Source organism: Oncorhynchus kisutch, linkage group LG2 (assembly GCF_002021735.2).
Source record: "Oncorhynchus kisutch isolate 150728-3 linkage group LG2, Okis_V2, whole genome shotgun sequence".
Lineage (NCBI taxonomy): Eukaryota > Metazoa > Chordata > Actinopteri > Salmoniformes > Salmonidae > Oncorhynchus > Oncorhynchus kisutch.
This window is the reverse complement of record NC_034175.2, coordinates 3128989-3152388: the sequence shown is the minus strand read 5'-3', so window position 1 is coordinate 3152388 and position 23400 is coordinate 3128989. Positions and strand designations below refer to the sequence as shown.

Here is a 23400-nt window from a genome sequence, read left to right as displayed (position 1 = left end):
ATAAAAGATCAGATGGTCATGTACAGGTAGAGATATTGGTGTGCAGAAGAGCAGAAAAGTAAATAAATAGAAACAGTACGGGGATGAGGTAGGTGAAAAGGGTGGGCTATTTACCAATAGACTATGTACAGCTGCAGCGATCGGTTAGCTGCTCAGATAGCTGATGTTTGAAGTTGGTGAGGGAGATAAAAGTCTCCAACTTCAGCGATTTTTGCAATTCGTTCCAGTCACAGGCAGCAGAGTACTGGAACGAAAGGCGGCCAAATGAGGTGTTGGCTTTAGGGATGATCAGTGAGATACACCTGCTGGAGCGCGTGCTACGGATGGGTGTTGCCATCGTGACCAGTGAGCTGAGATAAGGCGGAGCTTTACCTAGCATAGACTTGTAGATGACCTGGAGCCAGTGGGTCTGGCGACGAATATGTAGCGAGGGCCAGCCGACTAGAGCATACAAGTCGCAGTGGTGGGTAGTATAAGGTGCTTTAGTGACAAAACGGATGGCACTGTGATAGACTGCATCCAGTTTGCTGAGTAGAGTGTTGGAAGCCATTTTGTAGATGACATCGCCGAAGTCGAGGATCGGTAGGATAGTCAGTTTTACTAGGGTAAGCTTGGCGGCTTGAGTGAAGGAGGCTTTGTTGCGGAATAGAAAGCCGACTCTTGATTTGATTTTCGATTGGAGATGTTTGATATGAGTCTGGAAGGAGAGTTTGCAGTCTAGCCAGACACCTAGGTACTTATAGACGTCCACATATTCTAGGTCGGAACCATCCAGGGTGGTGATGCTAGTCGGGCATGCAGGTGCAGGCAGCGACCGGTTGAAAAGCATGCATTTGGTTTTACTAGCGTTTAAGAGCAGTTGGAGGCCACGGAAGGAGTGTTGTATGGCATTGAAGCTTGTTTGGAGGTTAGATAGCACAGTGTCCAAAGACGGGCCGAAAGTATATAGAATGGTGTCGTCTGCGTAGAGGTGGATCAGGGAATCGCCCGCAGCAAGAGCAACATCATTGATATACACAGAGAAAAGAGTCGGCCCGAGAATTGAACCCTGTGGCACCCCCATAGAGACTGCCAGAGGACCGGACAGCATGCCCTCCGATTTGACACACTGAACTCTGTCTGCAAAGTAATTGGTGAACCAGGCAAGGCAGTCATCCGAAAAACCGAGGCTACTGAGTCTGCCGATAAGAATATGGTGATTGACAGAGTCGAAAGCCTTGGCGAGGTCGATGAAGACGGCTGCACAGTACTGTCTTTTATCGATGGCGGTTATGATGTCGTTTAGTACCTTGAGTGTGGCTGAGGTGCACCCATGACCGGCTCGGAAACCAGATTGCACAGCGGAGAAGGTACGGTGGGATTCGAGATGGTCAGTGACCTGTTTGTTGACTTGGCTTTCGAAGACCTTAGATAGGCAGGGCAGGATGGATATAGGTCTGTAACAGTTTGGGTCCAGGGTGTCTCCCCCTTTGAAGAGGGGGATGACTGCGGCAGCTTTCCAATCCTTGGGGATCTCAGACGAGATGAAAGAGAGGTTGAACAGGCTGGTAATAGGGGTTGCGACAATGGTGGCAGATAGTTTCAGAAATAGAGGGTCCAGATTGTCAAGACTAGTACTATGAAATAAAAGATCTCACCCTCACACTTACCAAAGGAGTGGTTGATGACCTCAAACAGAGCAAAGTAGCTGGCTGTTATGCTGTCCATTCCTACTGTCATGACCACAGCCTGTGGGAGAGTGAGAAAGGCCTGAGCATTAACAAGGAGGCCTGTGCATTAACAAGGAGGCCATTTACGGTCCAGCCTAGAATTGCTTAATGTGGGTCCAAGTGGTAACCAAGGTGTGAGGGTGTGGCCTGATGGTCCTGGGGACCAGGTGTGAGGGTGTGGCCTGATGGTCCTGGGGACCAGGTGTGAGGGTGTGGCCTGATGGTCCTGGGGACTCGGTGTGGCCTGATGGTCCTGGGGACTCGGTGTGGCCTGATGGTCCTGGGGACTCGGTGTGGCCTGATGGTCCTGGGGACTCGGTGTGGCCTGATGGTCCTGGGGACTCGGTGTGGCCTGATGGTCCTGGGGACTTGGTGTGGGGGTGTGGCCTGATGGTCCTGGGGACTAGGTGTGAGGGCTGTGGGCTGATGGTCCTGGGGACTAGGTGTGAGGGTGTGGGCTGATGGTCCTGGGGACTCGGTGTGGCCTGATGGTCCTGGGGACCAGGTGTGAGGGTGTGGCCTGATGGTCCTGGGGACTAGCTAGGTGTGAGGGTGTGGCTTGATGGTCCTAGCTAGGTGTGAGGGTGTGGCCTGATGGTCCTGGGGACTCGGTGTGGCCTGATGGTCCTGGGGACTAGCTAGGTGTGGCCTGATGGTCCTGGGGACTAGCTAGGTGTGGCCTGATGGTCCTGGGGACTAGCTAGGTGTGGCCTGATGGTCCTGGGGACTAGCTAGGTGTGGCCTGATGGTCCTGGGGACTAGCTAGGTGTGGCCTGATGGTCCTGGGGACTCGGTGTGGCCTGATGGTCCTGGGGACTTGGTGTGGGGGTGTGGCCTGATGGTCCTGGGGACTAGGTGTGAGGGCTGTGGGCTGATGGTCCTGGGGACTAGGTGTGAGGGTGTGGGCTGATAGTCCTGGGGACTAGCTAGGTGTGAGGGTGTGGCCTGATGGTCCTGGGGACTAGCTAGGTGTGAGGGTGTGGCCTGATGGTCCTGGGGACTAGGTGTGAGGGTGTGGCCTGATGGTCCTGGGGACTAGGTGTGAGGGTGTGGCCTGATGGTCCTGGGGACTAGGTGTGAGGGTGTGGCCTGATGGTCCTGGGGACTAGGTGTGAGGGCTGTGGGCTGATGGTCCTGGGGACTAGGTGTGAGGGCTGTATGTGTAACTAGAGGTTAGGGGTGTGTTACCTGGTAGACCTGGTCAGTTGTACAGTTCTTGCGGACTCGGACTGTGACGGTGGTTTTATCAGGCATGGCTATCCTCAACTCCACATCTGATACGCCGTTATAGTTCTACGGAGAATGGGGGGTGGCAAGAGATGACTTACGGCCAGACGGTTGAGAAGGCGGTCATAGGACCACTCATAGGCCAGACATACACACACACACACACACACACACACACACACACACACACACACACACACACACACACACACACACACACACACACACACACACACACACACACACACACACACACACACACACACACACACACAGTGTAGACAGAGATGGAGAAGCAGAAGAGAGGAAACCAAAAAGAAGAAAAAAGGACAGATGCCAGCCCCACCTCACACACCACACATCCCAGAGGATAGGATGAGAGGAGAGAGAAAGAGTCTAAAACAAGAATACATCTTAGAGAGAGGAATAAGCAAACACACTCAGAATGACACGCTTACCTCATCAGACTCATCAGACAGAAACTCCTGCATGACATCACTCTCCCCAATCACCCTCACTGAACACACTGTGAAGAGAGAAGGGAGAATGGGCAGCAGGATGGTGAAAAGGAGGGGAGAGAGAAAGTAGAAACACTGAGAAAGGCAGATCCCACTGTAAACACTCCCATGAGTTCCTCTCTTAGTAGCCTGTAATCCTGACCATCTCTACCTCCTCTCTAAGACACTCCCATGAGCCTCTCTTAGTAGCCTGTAATCCTGACCATCTACCTCCTCTCTAAGACACTCCCATGAGTTCCTCTAGGAGTAGCCTGTTATCCTGACCATCTCTACATCCTCTCTAAGACACTCCCATGAGCCTCTCTTAGTAGCCTGTTATCCTGACCATCTCTACCTCCTCTCTAAGACACTCCCATGAGCCTCTCTTAGTAGCCTGTAATCCTGACCATCTCTACCTCCTTTCTAAGACACTCCCATGAGTTCCTCTAGGAGTAGCCTGTTATCCTGACCATCTCTACCTCCTCTCTAAGACACTCCCATGAGTTCCTCTAGGAGTAGCCTGTTATCCTGACCATCTCTACCTCCTCTCTAAGACACTCCCATGAGCCTCTCTTAGTAGCCTGTTATCCTGACCATCTCTACCTCCTCTCTAAGACACTCCCATGAGCCTCTCTTAGTAGCCTGTAATCCTGACCATCTCTACCTCCTCTCTAAGACACTCCCATGAGCCTCTCTTTGTAGCCTGTAATCCTGACCATCTACCTCCTCTCTAAGACACTCCCATGAGCCTCTCTTAGTAGCCTGTAATCCTGACCATCTACCTCCTCTCTAAGACACTCCCATGAGCCTCTCTTAGTAGCCTGTAATCCTGACCATCTCTACCTCCTCTCTAAGACACTCCCATGAGTTCCTCTAGGAGTAGCCTGTTATCCTGACCATCTCTACCTCCTCTCTAAGACACTCCCATTAGCCTCTCTTAGTAGCCTGTAATCCTGACCATCTACCTCCTCTAAGACACTCCCATGAGCCTCTCTTAGTAGCCTGTAATCCTGACCATCTACCTCCTCTCTAAGACACTCCCATGAGCCTCTCTTAGTAGCCTGTAATCCTGACCATCTCTACCTCCTCTCTAAGACACTCCCATGAGTTCCTCTAGGAGTAGCCTGTTATCCTGACCATCTCTACCTCCTCTCTAAGACACTCCCATGAGTTCCTCTAGGAGTAGCCTGTTATCCTGACCATCTCTACCTCCTCTCTAAGACACTCCCATGAGTTCCTCTAGGAGTAGCCTGTTATCCTGACCATCTCTACCTCCTCTCTAAGACACTCCCATGAGTTCCTCTAGGAGTAGCCTGTTATCCTGACCATCTCTACCTCCTCTCTAAGACACTCCCATGAGTTCCTCTAGGAGTAGCCTGTAATCCTGACCATCTCTACCTCCTCTCTAAGACACTCCCATGAGTTCCTCTAGGAGTAGCCTGTTATCCTGACCATCTCTACCTCCTCTCTAAGACACTCCCATGAGTTCCTCTAGGAGTAGCCTGTTATCCTGACCATCTCTACCTCCTCTCTAAGACACTCCCATGAGTTCCTCTAGGAGTAGCCTGTTATCCTGACCATCTCTACCTCCTCTCTAAGACACTCCCATGAGTTCCTCTAGGAGTAGCCTGTTATCCTGACCATCTCTACCTCCTCTCTAAGACACTCCCATGAGTTCCTCTAGGAGTAGCCTGTTATCCTGACCATCTCTACCTCCTCTCTAAGACACTCCCATGAGTTCCTCTAGGAGTAGCCTGTAATCCTGACCATCTCTACCTCCTCTCTAAGACACTCCCATGAGTTCTTCTAGGAGTAGCCTGTAATCCTGACCATCTCTACCTCCTCTCTAAGACACTCCCATGAGTTCCTCTAGGAGTAGCCTGTAATCCTGACCATCTCTACCTCCTCTCTAAGACACTCCCATGAGTTCCTCTAGGAGTAGCCTGTTATCCTGACCATCTCTACCTCCTCTCTAATCCTTTCCACATTTATTTTTCTTCCTCCTCTATTTATTGCATCATCTTCCACCTTCTTCCAGTTATCCCTCCATCTCTCATTCCACCCTTTCCTCACCTTTCTCCAGGTATTCCTCCAGTCCCCTGCGTCTAGCGTCTAGTTGTTGTTCAGACAGGGAAAAAGGCCATTTGCCAGGTATTTTGGGGAAGGTGTAGTTGGCAAACTCTCTCTTCAGGTTCTGGTTGAGGATAGCAAACTCCCTGTACCTCTTAGAGCACAGCTGTCTGCCTGCCATGTACACATTATACACCTGCAAACAGAGACACACAGTTCAAATATACTGGCATTTTTATTTCATTTAACCAGGCAAGTCAGTTAAGATCAAATTCTTATTTACAATGACGGCCAGGACCAGTGAGTTAACTGCCTTGTTCAGGGGCAGAACGACAGATTTTTACCTTGTCAGCTCTGGGATTCGATCAAGCAACCTTTTGGTTACTAGGCTACCTGCTGTCCCCTAACCCAACGCTCTAACCACTAGGCTACCTGCTGTCCCCTAACCCAACGCTCTAACCACTAGGCTACCTGTGGCAATACCTACATGTTATGTACATCTTTCCTCAGTCATTTTATCTCTCCCTCCCTCTCTCTCCTGGTTGCGTTCAGTGTATTTGCATGTTGGGACAGATGTGGACAGGTTATTCGCACCACTCCTTCCCTCTCTCCACACACCCCTTCCTTTCTTTCTCCTTCTGTCCATCTACTCACCACAAACCTCTCCTGGTTGAGTTCAGCGTGTTTGTATGTGGGGACGGAGATGGGGACGGCCTGTTTGTCGCTGTAGTCATAGCAGGACTGGGCTGAGCCGTCGTCTCCAGGGTCCAGACAGTCAGCCTCCTGGGGAGGTACAGACAGCACGGCCAGCATCAGCTCCCTCTCCCCCGCACGGATCAGATCCACCACCTGCTTATGGGTCGCCCCCTCCACGTTCACACTATTACTGAGAGGAGAGATGGAGAGAGAGAGAGGCAGATGAAGGGAGGTAGAGATTGAATATTCATTCATAATTGGGCTAGGGTATACTGAGTCATCATTGCAAATGAGCAGCAGCACTCATACATAATTAGAAACTAGCATTGGTTCTTTCTGCCTAAAATGAATTGTGTTGTTGACGTTTCTTGCTGCCTAGTCAGTGTCTGTCTTGGGGAGTGGACAAACCCTATATTAAGTACCAGTCTGTGTGTGTCTCGGAGTGAATGGACGAGCCCTCTTGTATAACAGTGATCATCCTATATTAAGTACCAGTCTGTGTGTGTCTGGGAGTGAATGGACGAGCCCTCTTGTATAACAGTGATCATCCTATATTAAGTACCAGTCTGTGTGTGTCTGGGAGTGAGTGGACGAGCCCTCTTCTATAACAGTGATCATCCTATATTAAGTACCAGTCTGTGTGTGTCTGGGAGTGAATGGACGAGCCCTCTTGTATAACAGTGATCATCCTATATTAAGTACCAGTCTGTGTGTGTCTGGGAGTGAGTGGACGAGCCCTCTTCTATAACAGTGATCATCCTATATTAAGTACCAGTCTGTGTGTGTCTGGGAGTGAATGGACGAGCCCTCTTGTATAACAGTGATCATCCTATATTAAGTACCAGTCTGTGTGTGTCTGGGAGTGAATGGACGAGCCCTCTTGTATAACAGTGATCATCCTATATTAAGTACCAGTCTGTGTGTGTCTGGGAGTGAATGGACGAGCCCTCTTGTATAACAGTGATCATCCTATATTAAGTACCAGTCTGTGTGTGTCTGGGAGTGAATGGACGAGCCCTCTTGTATAACAGTGATCATCCTATATTAAGTACCAGTCTGTGTGTGTCTGGGAGTGAATGGACGAGCCCTCTTGTATAACAGTGATCATCCTATATTAAGTACCAGTCTGTGTGTGTCTGGGAGTGAATGGACGAGCCCTCTTGTATAACAGTGATTATCATATATTAAGGGTCAGTCAGTAGACGTCATGATAAGGCTGTCAGCAAGTCTAATGTTCACCTCAGCCGGAACTCTGACGTCTCCCATGGCAACGGGGTCACGGTGGGGGTCACGTCACTCAGATGATTGTGCGTCAGAGCATGAGCTAGTAAGCTGGACTTGTGACCTCTACAGGGACTCTGTGTGTGTGTGTGTGTGTGTGTGTGTGTGTGAGAGAAAGAGAGACTGGGCCACTCAGATGGCAGCTTGCCAGGGCATGAGACTGTGTGTGTGTGTGTGTGTGTGTGTGTGTGTGTGTGTGTGTGTGTGTAAGCAGCAGGAGTGCTGACGTCTGCACTGCAGCAGCCTATAGTAAATATTACAGTTACCAACTATAGTTAGGCTCACAGTTCACACAGTAGAAACTATTGATACAGAAGAACCCAATCCTACCTTCAGGATACACATGATGTCAACGTGATATTTCTGTATAAGTTCACAGGAAAATAAATGATAAAGTAGCCCTTTGCCTAGTAAACCCAGGCTAACTATCATGTTGTTACATCAGTGACAGAGGAACAGAAAGCAGGCCAAAGATTACAGCATCAACACACAACACTGCCAGACAGACCACCTGCAGTGGAGATGCCCCACAAGCACTGCAGTTAACACTGAGGAAGACACTGGGGCCATAAAACAAACAGACAATGACAGAGATACACACACTCCAATGTTTCATCAAGGAAACTGACAGTGTGCGCACAGCCGGCACAACTCCTAATCAGTGTGTGTGGGTCGAGAACACAGTAGGTCCATTCTGTCATCTGTGGGCCTGTGTGTGTTATGTGTCCTAACATGTTGATCACTACATGTATCCCTTACAGGTGTCAAAAAACACAGACTCATTTCCTTTAATCACTAGTCTCTCGGCTGGCTAATGTTTAACTGAAAGCTGCTGAGGTAGTCATACACACACAGACATACAGAGACAGACTGGACCGAGACAAACACACACACACACACAGAAAGACAGAGACAGACTGGACCGAGACAAACACAGACATACAGAGACAGACTGGACCGAGACAAACACACACACACAGAAAGACAGAGACAGACTGGACCGAGACAAACACACACACACACACAGAAAGACAGACATACAGAGACAGACTGGACCGAGACAAACACACACACAGAAAGACAGACATACAGAGACAGACTGGACCGAGACAAACACACACACATACAGACTGGACCGAGACACACACACACACAGAAAGACAGACAAAAACACTTCCAAGTCTTTCTCCAGTCTAGTCTGGTTAGAATTCAGGAACAACTGTGGGTCATATAACCATGCGTGTTTGGACTGGACTGGAGGCTGTCATAAAGGCATGGGTAGGGGGCTGAGAGGCAGAAGTTCTCTGGGACTGTGTGTGTGTTCTCTGGGACTGTGTGTATGTGTGTGTTCTCTGGGACTGTATGTGTGTTCTCTGGGACTGTATGTGTGTGTGTGTGTGTGTGTTCTCTGGGACTGTATGTGTGTGTGTGTGTTCTCTGGGACTGTATGTGTGTGTGTGTGTTCTCTGGGACTGTATGTGTGTGTGTGTGTTCTCTGGGACTGTATGTGTGTGTGTGTTCTCTGGGACTGTGTGTGTGCGTGTTCTCTGGGACTGTGTGTGTGCGTGTGTTCTCTGGGACTGTGTGTGTGTGTGTTCTCTGGGACTGTGTGTGTTCTCTGGGACTGTGTGTGTGTGTGTGCTCTCTGGGACTGTGTGCGTGTGTGTTCTCTGGGACTGTGTGTGTGTGTGTTCTCTCTGGGACTGTGTGTGTGTGTGTTCTCTCTGGGACTGTGTGTGTGTGTGTTCTCTCTGGGACTGTGTGTGTGTGTGTTCTCTGGGACTGTGTGTGTGTTCTCTGGGACTGTGTGTGTGTTCTCTGGGACTGTGTGTGTGTGTGTTCTCTGGGACTGTGTGCGTGTTCTCTGGGACTGTGTGTGTGTGTGTGTTCTCTCTGGGACTGTGTGTGTGTGTTCTCTCTGGGACTGTGTGTGTGTGTGTGTGTTCTCTCTGGGACTGTGTGTGTGTGTTCTCTCTGGGACTGTGTGTGTGTGTTCTCTCTGGGACTGTGTGTGTGTGTGTGTGTTCTCTCTGGGACTGTGTTACTGAGGAGTGTGGATTTTGGAGAGCAGTGGAGATGCTCCACAAGCACTGCAGCTAACACTGAGGGACTGCTGTGTGTGAGCATATGGAGCACATGGGCAGGTGTCTCTCGCTGGCATAGATAATTGTGTTGCTCAACACACACACACAATGGGCGTGCAACCACCCGTGCACGCACACCAATATTAGAGTCAACAAGCTGCCAGGCTACTGCACGGCACCCAATCATAAAGCAGCAAACAGTGAGCCAACGAATCAAAACAGAGAATTACCTAGAGCACATCCAATCAGATGAGCCCTATGTATCCCGTATCCAGCAACCCCCCTCGCTCACTTTTTCTTCCCCTCTCTCACACACACACACACACACACACACACACACACACACTGGTACTGATGCTGAGCTGTATGCTGCCTGCTCCTTGCCATGGCAACAGAACCTAACATCACCAAGCTAGCTACCCTTGTGCATACTAAACCTGTCGCAAAGACCAGACAGACACGCTGCACTCTATATATTGCGGCATCCGCATCCAGACACAGATGGCATACTATGGCTATTGTTGATCTATTACAATTAGGAAATGTTAAGTCCCAATTTAATTGAGACTAGATAGAAAGCATTTGGGCACACTAATAAAATACCTATTATCATCAAGGCAAGTAGGTAAAATAGTAGCGGACTATTAATGTGCACGCATTGAATGGGCATTTTTCCATTATCTGGTTCTGTTGTTAATAAGAATGACAGATGCTGTTTTTCGGGTAACGTGATGTGCAGGGAAGGAAGGAACCTGTGTGTGTGCTGGTGTTAATATAGTTAGCTTGTATCCAAGTTCAGAGAGTCAGTGTGACTGGAATTCGTAATGATCACATGCTCTCACACAGACCGTCTTTTCATTAGGATGAACCGGCACTTCTGCCCTGTACACTCCCGATAAGACTGGCACAAGCACAGATGCATGAGTTAGCAAGGCTTTGTTAACCTAGTCTCCAGGTCAAGTGAAACATGTCATTTAACGTTGCTAGCTATGATCGTTTATGGCGTTGCACTGAGCCGAGGACAACAGCTTGTGAATTATGGAGTTAACGTTAGCTAGCGAGCTTAAATTTGGGACAGCAGAACACGTTTGTTTCACGAACCAACTGCAGTGCAGAGGAGCTGACATAACAATTACCGTCCTTTTTTAACTTTGCTGTGGTCAGCATGTAGTTAGCAGCTACCAGATAGCAAGCGAACTCTTACTTACACTTCCAGAATCCGGTCCCCTTTCGAGATACCGGCTCTGTCCGCTGCACCTCCCGGTAAAACAGCACTAACATGCTGTAGCGGGGCATACAATTCCCCGTTGATGCTCCGTAGTTGTCCTCCTTCGCTAACCTGTCCCCGGACATTGAAGCCATATCCCGAGTCAGACTTGACTATCCGCACCAGTCGCGGGCCTGACGTAACGGTAGTCACCGTTTGGCAACTGCCGGTGCCCTGCGTTGGGCTGGCACCGGAGCCGTTAGGAGAGGATGGCTGAACTAAAGGAGGTGCCACCGAATTAATTCCCTCTCCCTCGACGTCTGCCATTTTCCGTCAGCCTGTTTCCCCCTTATCCACTTTGAGTCTCCAAACTTCAAGGTAGCTCTCCTAGTTATCTAGCTAGCTTGCTAGAAACGATGGAGAGAGGAGGAGCGACCAAGTAAACGAAAACCGATTTGACTTGAGAGACTGCCCTCCCTGGAACCCGCCCATCGTCTGGTTAGAGTGGGTCTCTACTGCGCAACCGCAACATCAAGATACTGGGCTCATTTGAGTGGATACATTTTCTCAAATCGATGGTCACTATTGGATCAATATCATGCCAAATGTATTGTGAACTCACAGCATGCATTTTGTATTCATGTATCATGATCTGTACAAATAAGTACCAATCCACAAATGTAAATCCCTTTCCACAAGTGTAAATCATATATAAGATATAAGTCTCCAACTTCAGTGATTTTTGCAATTGGTTCCAATCTTTGGCAGCAGAGAACTGGAAGGAAAGGTGGCCAAAGGAGGTGTTGGCTTTGGGGATGACCAGTGAAATATACCTGCTGGAGCGCGTGCTACTGGTGGGAGTTGCTATGGTGACCAGTGAGCTGAGATAAGGCGGGGCTTTATCTAGCAAAGACTTATAGATGACCTGGAGCCAATGGGTTTGGCGACGAATATGTAGCATGGGCCAGCCAATGAGAGCATACAGGTCGCAACAATGGGTAGTATATGGAACTTTGGTGACAAAACAAATGACACTGATAGACTGCATCAAATTTGCTGAGTAGTGTTGGAGGCTATTTTGTAAATGACATCGCCGAAGTCAAGATCGGTCGGATGGTCAGTTTACAAGGGTATGTTTGGCAGCATGAGTGAAGGACTTTGTTGCGAAATAAGAAGCCAATTCTATATTTAACTTTGGATTGGAGATGCTTAATGTGAGTCAGGATGGAGAGTTTACAGTCTAGCCAGACACCTAGGTATTTGTAGTTGTCCACATATTCTAAGTCAGAACCGTCCAGAGAAGTGACGCTAGTCGGGCGGGCAGGTGCGGGCAGCGATCGGCTGAAGAGCATGGATTTCGTTTTACTAGCATTTAAGAGCAGTTGGAGGATTGTTGTATGGCGTTGAAGCTCATTTGGAGGTTTGTTAACACAGTGTCCAAAGAAGGGCCAGATGTATACGGAATGGTGTCATCTGTGTAGAGGTAGATCAGAGAATCACCAGCAGCAAGAGCGACATCATTGATATATATAGAGAAAAGAGTCGGCCTGAGAATTGAACCCTGTGGCACCCCCATAGAGACTGCCAGAGGTCTGGACAACAGGCCCTCAGATTTGACACACTGAACTCTATCTGAGAAGTAGTTGGTGAACCAGGCATGGCAGTCATTAGAGAAACCAAGGCTGTTGAGTCTGCCGATAAGTATACTGTGATTGACAGAGTCGAAAGCCTTGGCCAGGTCAATGAAGATGGCTGCACAGTACTGTCTTTTATCGATCGCGGTTATGATATCGGCTGAGGTGCACCCGTGACCAGCTTGGAAACCAGATTGCATAGCGGAGAAGGTACGGTGGGATTCGTAATGGTCGGTGATCTGTTTGTTCACTTGGCTTTCGAAGACTTTTATGAAGGCAGGGCAGGATGGATATAGGTCTGTAACAGTTTGGGTCAAGAGTGTCTCCCCCTTTGAAGAGGGGGATGACCGCGACCGCTTTCCAATCTTTATCAATCTCAGATGATACAAAAAAGAGATTGAACAGACTGGTAATAGGGGTTGCAACAAAATCACCAGTCCACATATGTAAATCACTTTCTACAAATGAAAATCGCTATCCACAAATGCAATTCACTATCCACAAACAAACACGTTTTTATTTGTATTTGTAAATCGATATATTGCATTAGAATGGTTTTATACCTGCAGATTGCAGGTAATTTCCAAGGGCCTTAAGTAAAATGACTGCCATAAAGACAAAAGGTTCTCACACTTAGAAAGCGATTTGTAGTCATAGAAAAATAACTCTGTATTTGCAACACTATTGCAGTGTACACCCGTTCATCACCCAAATAGTTGAATTAGCTGGCCAGTGTGATAGCACCACTAAATGTGAAGGATATGTATGGAATCAATATCATGCCAAAAGTATTGGTGCTATTACACTGGCCAGCTAATTCAACTATTTGGATGATGAACTGGTGTACTCCGCAATAGTGTTGCAAATATAGAGTAATCTAGGGCTTTGATTATTTACGTTGGACATACTTGTAACGCCTGGTGTCGGAAGGAGTGGACCAAAGCGCAGCGTGAAAAGTGTTCATGATTATCAAAAAACACTCGAACAAAGTAACAAAACGAAGCGAACAGTTCTGTCAGGTAACAGAGACTAAACAGAAAAATAAACTACCCACAAAACACAGGTGGGAAAAAAGGCTGCCTAAGTATGATTCCCAATCAGAGACAACGATATACAGCTGCCTCTGATTGGGAACCATACTCGGCCAAAACAAAGAAACAGACAACATAGAATGCCCACCCCAAATCACACCCTGACCTAACCAAATAGAGAAATAAAACGTCTCTCTAAGGACAGGGCGTGACAGAACCCCCCCCCCTCCCCAAAAGTGCGGACTCCCGGCCGCAAACCTGAACCTATAGGGGAGGGTCCGGGTGGGCATCTACCCTCGGTGGCGGCTCGGGATGTAGCCCCCGCTCCCTACGCTGATCCCTCTGCTTCTGTGGAACCAGACCGTGGATCGTTCCTGGGGACTCCGGACCGTGAATCGTTGCCGGAGGAACCGGACCGTGGATCATCGCTGGAGGCTCTGGACTGGGAACCCCCGCTGGAGGCTCTGGACTGCAGCTCGTCGCTGAAGACTCCGGACTGCAGGCCGTCGCTGGAGGCTCCGGACTGGGGACAGCCGCTGGAGGCTCTGTGCCATGGATCATCACTGGAGGCTTCATGCCATGGATCATCACTAGAGGCTTCGTGCCATGGATTATCACTGGAGGCTTCGTGCCATGGATCATCACTGGAGGCTTCATGCCATGGATTATCACTGGAGGCTTCGGGCCATGGATCATCACTGGAGGCTTTGTACGTGGAGCCGGAACAGGTCTCACCAGACTGAGGAGACGTACTGGAAGCCTGGTGCGGGGAGCTGACACAACACGTCCTGGCTGGAAACCTACTCCAGCTCGGTGAGTGTGGAGAGCTGGCACAAGACGCATTTGGCTATGAAGGCGCAATGGAGGCATAGTGCGTAGAGCCGGTGCAGGATATGCTGGGCCGTGGAGGCGCACTGGAGATCTGGAGCATATATCAACACCCAAAAGGTCAGGGCATGACAATACTATGGCTACACATATGGTTAACATATTATGGTTACCATACTATAATTTCTGCAGCGTTGAAAGGAAGGCAGCAACATTTCCAAACGAGAGGCTGCCAGCGATTTATAGAAATCACTTTTTATGGGTACAAACCTTTTTTCTATGTCGACACATCACTTTCTACGTGAGATAACCTTTTTTCTATGGCGTCAAATCACCTTTTATGCTTGAGAACTTTTTTTCTACGACTACACATCTCTTTCTACATGTGAGAACTTTTTTTCGACGACTACACATCTCTTTCTACATGTGATAACTTTTTTTCGACGACTACACATCTCTTTCTACATGTGAGAACTTTTTTTCTACGACTACACATCTCTTTCTACATGTGAGATCTTTTTTTCTACGACTACACATCTCTTTCTACATGTGAGAACTTTTGTTTTTACACGCGTGGGAACTTTTTTTGTTTGTTAGTAAACTGCATTTGTGGATAGTGATTTAGATTTGTGGAAAGTGATTTACATTTGTGGAAAGTGATTTACATTTGTTTTGGTGATTTACATTTGTGGATTGGTGATTTACATTTGTGGATTGGTACTTATTTGTACAGATCATGATACTTAAATATAAAATGCATGCTGTGAGTTCACAAATAAATTTGGCATGATATTGTCACCATAGGGTCACGCCTTCCAAAGTATGTTGCATATGCCGCTTTTATTTCCTTTTCGGAACTAGGAAACTCTGAAATCTCCGACTTGCTAACTGGTTGTAGTTATATACTTGCCGAGTTCAACGAATCAGCAAGTTGGAAATTTCAACATTTCCTAGTTCCATCTAGCATGTGAATGTGGCGATAGAGTACCATTGTATGAGTCATAATACCCATAAAACCTAGCGGTCAAACACAGAAATGGTTCCAATAGATTTTTTTACCATACATTTTTCTTATAGGGGATTTTAGAAACACTTCAAATAAGGTCTGTGTTTCGTGTAGACTTACCTTGGCGGGACGTTTTCATAACTGTAATTCTCTCTCGAACAAGGTGACTTTTATAAATATAATTGCCTGTATTTACCCCCCCAAAAATGAATAGCAAATTAGCTGCTATTTGTGGCTATCATACAGAACTACAAATGCCTGTCTGAAGCTTAGCATTACTCACCAGGGCTATGATGATCTGGACTAGACTGCCGAAACGAGGCAAAGGTAAGAATCTCTGGATTAACTATCTAATGTTATCTATCTAATGCTCAATTCAGTAATTAATACATTCATTTAAATTGACAATTCTGTGAACAGTCTTGGGCAAGTTTTAAATTGACACAATACCTGTTATCTAGCTAGCTTACATTTAGCTAGCTAGTTAGCAACATTAGCCTGGCTAGATGGCTACATTAGTGGTTGATTTGTCTATCCATTTAAATGCATGAGAAATTGATAAAGACGAATTAAGCCTTCTTTGACTTTTATAAACCAACAGTCTAGCTGACTAGTTATAACTAGCTAACTAAGTTAGATGGTAAAGCTAGGAATTCTTGAAAGTGCTTGTTTGTGTCTGTGGGCGAGTAGTCTACTTCAAGTAGCCGACTTGACTTGTAGCTACCCTAGCTAGCTGTATTAGTTTGGGCTGGCTTTTTGAGAAGTTTCAGAGACTGACTGATTAGTTTATCTTGAGTCAACAGTGAGCTTATGTAACACATGGGGATGTGTGAAACTTACTCCTCAGCTTGAGGTGTCCCCACTTTTGCCAGTGACTGGCTAGCTTGTCACGTGGCGCTGACTGGTAAGATGCTTCAAGAGGGCAGTCATGTGTGCTAGCAAGGCAGAGGTCTCGTATGGGCCGAATCGGGGGGAAATGGTACTTGCTAAGCAAGAAGCGTGACTTCCTTTCAATTTATTTTACTGCGGGAACACATCGATTGCTGTTACGCTCTGGACAGCAGATCATTAGTATAGCTAGTAGGCAAGGTTATGTAATCTTATTTAGTCCTATTTGCTATTGTGGGTTTTACATTAATTGGTATTCACATGTTTTGGACACAAAGGTGGATATCTGAGGAATAATGGAGGGGAGAAAAAGAGGAAGAAGTGGTTGAAGAAAATGAGGACAGCAGAGGTTGGATTTGAGGATGATGGTGATAAAAATGGACATTGGGTGTCGAAGAAAATTGGTGTCAAGTGCAAACAGAGTGAGTCCAGGAGGAGAGTGGTGTCAAGTGCAAACAGAGTGAGACCTGGAGGAGAGTGGTGTAACGGCTTTCTTCCTGGGAAGGAGAGGCGGACCAAAATGCAGAGTGGTTATAGTTCATGTTTTTTAATAGGTAAACTCAACATAATACAAAACAATAAATGTGGCAAAACCGAAACAGCCCTATCTGGTGCAACAAACACAAAGACAGGAAACAACCACCCACAAAACCCAACACAAAACAGGCTACCTAAATATAGTTTCCAATCAGAGACAATGACTAACACCTGCCTCTGATTGAGAACCATATCAGGCCCAAACACAGAAACAGACAAACATAGAATGCCCACTCAGATCACACCCTGACCAAACAAAACATAGAAACATACAAAGCAAACTATGGTCAGGGTGTGACAAGTGGTGTCAAGTGCAAATAGAGTGAGACCTGGAGGAGAGTGGTGTCAAGTGCAAACAGAGTGAGACCTGGAGGAGAGTGGTGTCAAGTGCAAACAGAGGGACACCTGGAGGAGAGTGGTGTCAAGTGCAAACAGTGACACCTGGAGGAGAGTGGTGTCAAGTGCAAACAGAGTGAGACCTGGAGGAGAGTGGTGTCAAGTGCAAACAGAGTGAGACCTGGAGGAGAGTGGTGTCAAGTGCAAACAGAGTGAGACCTGGAGGAGAGTGGTGTCAAGTGCAAACAGAGTGAGACCTGGAGGAGAGTGGTGTCAAGTGCAAACAGAGTGAGACCTGGAGGAGAGTGGTGTCAAGTGCAAACAGAGTGAGACCTGGAGGAGAGTGGTGTCAAGTGCAAACAGAGTGAGACCTGGAGGAGAGTGGTGTCAAGTGCAAACAGAGTGAGACCTGGAGGAGAGTGGTGTCAAGTGCAAACAGAGTGAGCCGTCCTTCTGAGAGTATATAGCTGTGTTTAGGCATGGCTACATGGACCTGTTACATTGACCAGAAGGGTGTTGATATAGCTGTGTTTAGGCTCAGCTACATGGACCTGTTACACTAGAAGGGTGTTGATATAGCTGTGTTTAGGCATGGCTACATGGACCTGTTACACTAGAAGGGTGTTGATATAGCTGTGTTTAGGCATGGCTACAAGGACCTGTTACATTGACTAGAAGGGTGTTGATATAGCTGTGTTTAGGCTTAGCTACATGGACCTGTTACACTAGAAGGGTGTTGATATAGCTGTGTTTAGACATGGCTCCATGGACCTGTTACACTAGAAGGGTGTTGATATAGCTGTGTTTAGGCATGGCTACAAGGACCTGTTACACTAGAAGGGTGTTGATATAGCTGTGTTTAGGCATGGCTATGTTTAGGCATGGCAAGTACAGTTGCATCACGGGTACAGGTAGTGGCATGGACTATGGGAGATTGCCTGAAGCTGATTGCAGCAGTACCATAACCATTAATGCCACTTGGCCAGTTGCAGGTCTAAACCAAACTAGTGGTCTGGCTGATATGTGGTGGATATGTGGACCCAAAAGAGTACTGAGACCCATTCTTAGAGGAGACTGGCAAGGTACGTGTGCTCTGACCAGTTTGATAATTCCACTGACCATTGTTGATGTTACTGCTGAGCAGCTGTTGGGTTCTGTATCCAGGGGGCCTGAAAACATTCCATCCCATGGGAGACATAGACGTAGTGCTCCATGGACGGAGGATGTAGTTGACATACACAATAATCTGTTGGGTGTGCCAGTGGGGGTTCCTCATGAGTTTCAGGCCTTGGGTAGGAATGATGGACTCTGGCACTTACTACCTATTATAGGTCCAGCCATAGTGGAATCAAGACAGACTGCATGGATAAATTATATCTACTATAATCAACAGCGTTTTGTGAATTACTCCCGTGATGCACTCACTGGTATGTCTGAACAGCTTGAGGCCACATCTAGGGTTTCCAGAATAGATTTGCTTTGGATATGCTTCTTGCCAGTCAGAGGGGTGTCTGCAAGATGTTCGGTGAACAATGTTGCACGTATATTCCTAATAACACCAGTCCAGATGGTAGTATATCTAAGGCCCTTAATGGGCTTGATGCACTATCTGCTGAGATGAGGACCATGGCGGGGGTGGAGGAGTCTGGACTGTTCTCTTGGTTGGGAACCTGGTTTGGTAAGTACACTAGTATGGTGTTTACTGGATTTCTGACCCTAATTCTTGTATTTTTGTTATTGATGTGTTGTGCTGCTTGCATCATACCGTGTTTTAAGAAGTCTGTTACAGATGTGGTGAAGGCTTTGCTTGATGCTCCAGTTGGAGATGCTGATACTGAATCAAGCTTTCAGGGGAGGATGGGACTGACTGAGGATGACCCATGGTATGCTGTGGGTGAGGTAGTAGAATAAATATTACACCACCACAGTTCCTTGTTTTACATTTTTGTTTTGTTAAGTTCTTTCCAGTATGTTTGTTCTCCCTGTTGTGAAGGTTTGGAGTCCCTGGGTGGCATGGTGCCCACCTGGTGCAGGATAGGAGTAGCTGAGAGGACCAGATGGTTTATAATAATGCTTTGCTCTGTTTTCCATGACTAAAGTTTTATCCTACATCTTACATGTCAATAAACAATAAAGTCTTATCCTGTTTCTGTCAAAAGGGGGAGACAAAAGCATATATCACTTGTTGATTTGTTTTCTTTCTTGGATGATTTTTCTTTTCTCTTTTTCTGTACCAAATTAAATAATAATAATAACAATGTTTTATTAATAATAAACGCTTTATTATTTTCATGAAATGCTATTAACATATTACTATGTTGGGACCGCTGAAATAAAGGATAATGAGACACCCTAGCAGGTGTCAAAAGGGGGACTTAAATTTAACACCATTTTCTTTTATTCTGTTTTTAAATGAGCTGTTGTTCTCTTTTGACATGAGGGTTTTAAGTTCCTAGGTGGCTGGTAGCCAATCTAGTACATAGTGGGATCGAATGGAGGACATGAAGGTATTTTAAACTTTGTAACTGTTATATGATTCATTGCTGAATTTTTGTTCACACCCATGGAGGTGTGAAAAAGGGGGACTGTTGGATCCTGTGTTTTACATTATAGCCATTACCATATATATGATTGAATATTATCTGCTGTTGGCTTGTGTGGATGTATGTATGTGTTATGCAACATAGCTGACTTGAAACATTAACAGTTACAGGGCCATGGGCCTTTCTCATGATGGAAAAATACAGAGTTGCATGGGGTTGCAGAACAAGCTGTCTTTTGTTAGATAACAGGAGCCAGGTGCGAGATAACGGTATGGAGCATGAGTGCATGGATGTTCTTCACAGCAACAGTTACATCTATCAACAGAAGCGCCAAGAGGCGGGGCGCCTGCGATAGGCTGGGCAAGTTTAAACCACGCCCAGTCTCTACTGTGATAGGCCAACAGACGGGTTGGAACTGTCTATCACAGTATAAAGAATACTGTTTACATACATCTTGTCAGTTCTCTGTTCTGCCCTGCGTGGTATTACAGTGAGCCCGTATATACGAAAGTTGCATTTGCCATTTATTACTTAGCTAATAAAAAATACATAGTATACAATCGGTGACTCATTGTTATATTTATCCTGATACCAGATTCGAATTTACGCAACTCTAACAAATTCCGAGTTGAATGACCGTTCAAAATGTATTATTCCCGACTTCCCAGTTGCAAAGCTTGCAGTTAGTCACTGTCACCGATTCCTTACAAACCACTCATTGTTGAATTTGCGATCTTCAAATTGTTGTGTAATGTTTATGTCCAATGACCGATGAGCACCGATACGTTTTGTCTATATTTTCTCTTCATTATTTATCTTCATATGACAAGGATTAAAAAGGATTTGCCAGTAGACTTGATTCGTGATGATGACTGCAAGCTAAGATTGTGAAAGTAAGATGTTGACATGATCAGTCCAATCAAAGCTACGTGATTTGACGTGATTTCTGTGGCCAATGACCGTGAGGCTTCTTGGAAGGGCACTTCTAATGTAACTCTATGCAGCACCCAAAGGGCTCACATTATTGATGTTGTAGAGAAATGCTAATTCTTATGTAGGTGACCAAACTATTGTTGATAAAGGGCTACAACTCAGAGTTGAGCCTGTGGGGTCCCCTACAGGATAGCTCCCGCATTACACTAATGGCCAAAACCAGCGCACACACACATGATCTCCGTTGTAGCTGAACGTTGAATGCCCGAAGAGGATTCTACGATGACGGACAGACAACTGAGCCAATGGCGGAAGACTACAGACTACACCCCAGCTGAACCAATCCAAAGATCCGATCTTCCAGAATCAACCTACTTTCTGTTCTATATATAAGTGGTGTACTGATTGTATCGGCCTCTTCTTCGTCTGCGCTTCCGTACGAACCAGCGGGAGAGCCGTAATTACGCTGTTCTAGATATCTTCACTCTGAATAAACTGTAGCTTGTCATACAATTTACCACCTTGTCTGAATCGATCCTTGACCGACTCGTCCGTCTACATATCCAAATTATAACAATGTCTAACCTTACTAAAGGCGGGTGACAGTATCCCCATGAGTGACAGAACACTGAGCCAATCACTGTGCAATGCTCCTATTTTCTGCTGGCCCGCCCCACCACTACAGAAAGGACTGAGCTAGGCTGAAACACCTGCATTTTGGAGCTACCTGTTTGCTATCAGCTTTATTAACTCAATTATATGTATATATTTTTTTTAACGTTGTTTACAAAACTGATATGTGACACCTATTAATGCCAAAAGAACATGCAAAACAGGCAAGCCCACCCATTTGTTTTGCAAAACATGTAGGGCTCAAAACTTAGACCCACCTGCCCTGAATGACGGGTCGCCACTGGTCATGATTGATGTCCTGTAACAGGCCCTTTACAGATCTACTAATGTCCGATTTGGATATATTTGGTTGTTTTCGCTGTATAACATTTAGAAGTTTTTCCTCTTCAAAAAGTGACTTAAATGCCAACTCCCGTTCGTATAAGCTGGTAGTATAGTTAGCATACGGAAGTCAGTGGTGGTAGTCAGTTTTTTAACTGCAATGCAGTTGATTGGTGACGATGATATGTGTTGGGCTTGACATCCAGACAACTATTATGTTCTGATTTTTACCACAACATAGTGTAAAATACACATATAAACAATAGCCTAAATGTCAACTCATTTTGCTGGGGGACAATGTATTTCCATTGGCCTGATACCACATCTATCAGCTCTCCTCCTGAGAGGTATAGTAGAATGGAAGCAGGAAGAATAGCAGAGGCTAGAAGACAAATGTGCCATGATGGTGCTAGGCAGGTAGAGGGGGATGGATGGGCTGAATAGGAACTCTACTCTGAAACAGAGCCCAAGATACAGACAATATAAAGACACATTTCAGATTCCTTCATTCTCTCTCTCCATCATGGCAGGTTGAGTGAGTCTGTCATGAAAGAAAGTGAATCAAATGAAGAGTGCAGGTTTATTATCAGTCAAATGAAGAGTGCAGGTTTATTATCAGTCAAATGAAGAGTGCAGGTTTATTATCAGTCAAATGAAGAGTGCAGGTTTATTATCAGTCAAATGAAGAGTGCAGGTTTATTATCAGTCAAATGAAGAGTGCAGGTTTATTATCAGTCAAATGAAGAGTGCAGGTTTATTATCAGTCAAATGAAGAGTGCAGGTTTATTATCAGTCAAATGAAGAGTGCAGGTTTATTATCAGTCAAATGAAGAGTGCAGGTTTATTATCAGTCAAATGAAGAGTGCAGGTTTATTATCAGTCAAATGAAGAGTGCAGGTTTATTATCAGTCAAATGAAGAGTGCAGGTTTATTATCAGTCAAATGAAGAGTGCAGGTTTATTATCAGTCAAATGAAGAGTGCAGGTTTATTATCAGTCAAATGAAGAGTGCAGGTTTATTATCAGTCAAATGAAGAGTGCAGGTTTATTATCAGTCAAATGAAGAGTGCAGGTTTATTATCAGTCAAATGAAGAGTGCAGGTTTATTATCAGTCAAATGAAGAGTGCAGGTTTATTATCAGTCAAATGAAGAGTGCAGGTTTATTATCAGTCAAATGAAGAGTGCAGGTTTATTATCAGTCAAATGAAGAGTGCAGGTTTATTATCAGTCAAATGAAGAGTGCAGGTTTATTATCAGTCAAATGAAGAGTGCAGGTTTATTATCAGTCAAATGAAGAGTGCAGGTTTATTATCAGTCAAATGAAGAGTGCAGGTTTATTATCAGTCAAATGAAGAGTGCAGGTTTATTATCAGTCAAATGAAGAGTGCAGGTTTATTATCAGTCAAATGAAGAGTGCAGGTTTATTATCAGTCAAATGAAGAGTGCAGGTTTATTATCAGTCAAATGAAGAGTGCAGGTTTATTATCAGTCAAATGAAGAGTGCAGGTTTATTATCAGTCAAATGAAGAGTGCAGGTTTATTATCAGTCAAATGAAGAGTGCAGGTTTATTATCAGTCAAATGAAGAGTGCAGGTTTATTATCAGTCAAATGAAGAGTGCAGGTTTATTATCAGTCAAATGAAGAGTGCAGGTTTATTATCAGTCAAATGAAGAGTGCAGGTTTATTATCAGTCAAATGAAGAGTGCAGGTTTATTATCAGTCAATGAAGAGTGCAGGTTTATTATCAGTCAAATGTTTGATTTAGATTAACTTCAAAAATGTACATTAATACAAAATACTCAAATGCACAGTAGAGGACTGACTATGTTGTACTGTGATGTGAAAAAAGGGCCTTTAAAAAACCATTGCTGTGATAATCAGAACTGAGCCTGGAGGTTTGCAGTAGCCCCTAGTGTCCTTGTCTCCCTTGTTAATTGA

General features: G+C 45.8%; 1 protein-coding gene across 2 annotated transcripts in view; it reads right to left on the bottom strand.

The window, feature by feature from the left end:
* The window catches only part of LOC116376521 (sorting nexin-27-like), a 32343-nt gene extending 21125 nt beyond the window's left edge, over positions 1 to 11218 (bottom strand). Inside the window, exons 1-6 of one of the 2 annotated variants that reach the window (XM_031837471.1) lie at positions 10773 to 11218; positions 6158 to 6389; positions 5507 to 5699; positions 3395 to 3462; positions 2898 to 3002; positions 1650 to 1728 (exon numbers count right to left, since the gene is read on the bottom strand). In XM_031837471.1, coding sequence (XP_031693331.1) covers positions 1650 to 1728; positions 2898 to 3002; positions 3395 to 3462; positions 5507 to 5699; positions 6158 to 6389; positions 10773 to 11098 — 1003 coding nt within the window. In that variant the 5' untranslated portion in view covers positions 11099 to 11218. The remainder of the gene's footprint in view (positions 1 to 1649; positions 1729 to 2897; positions 3003 to 3394; positions 3463 to 5506; positions 5700 to 6157; positions 6390 to 10772) is intronic. The other variant, XM_031837475.1, reaches the window with a different exon arrangement.
* Positions 11219 to 23400: the final 12182 nt, after the last annotated feature.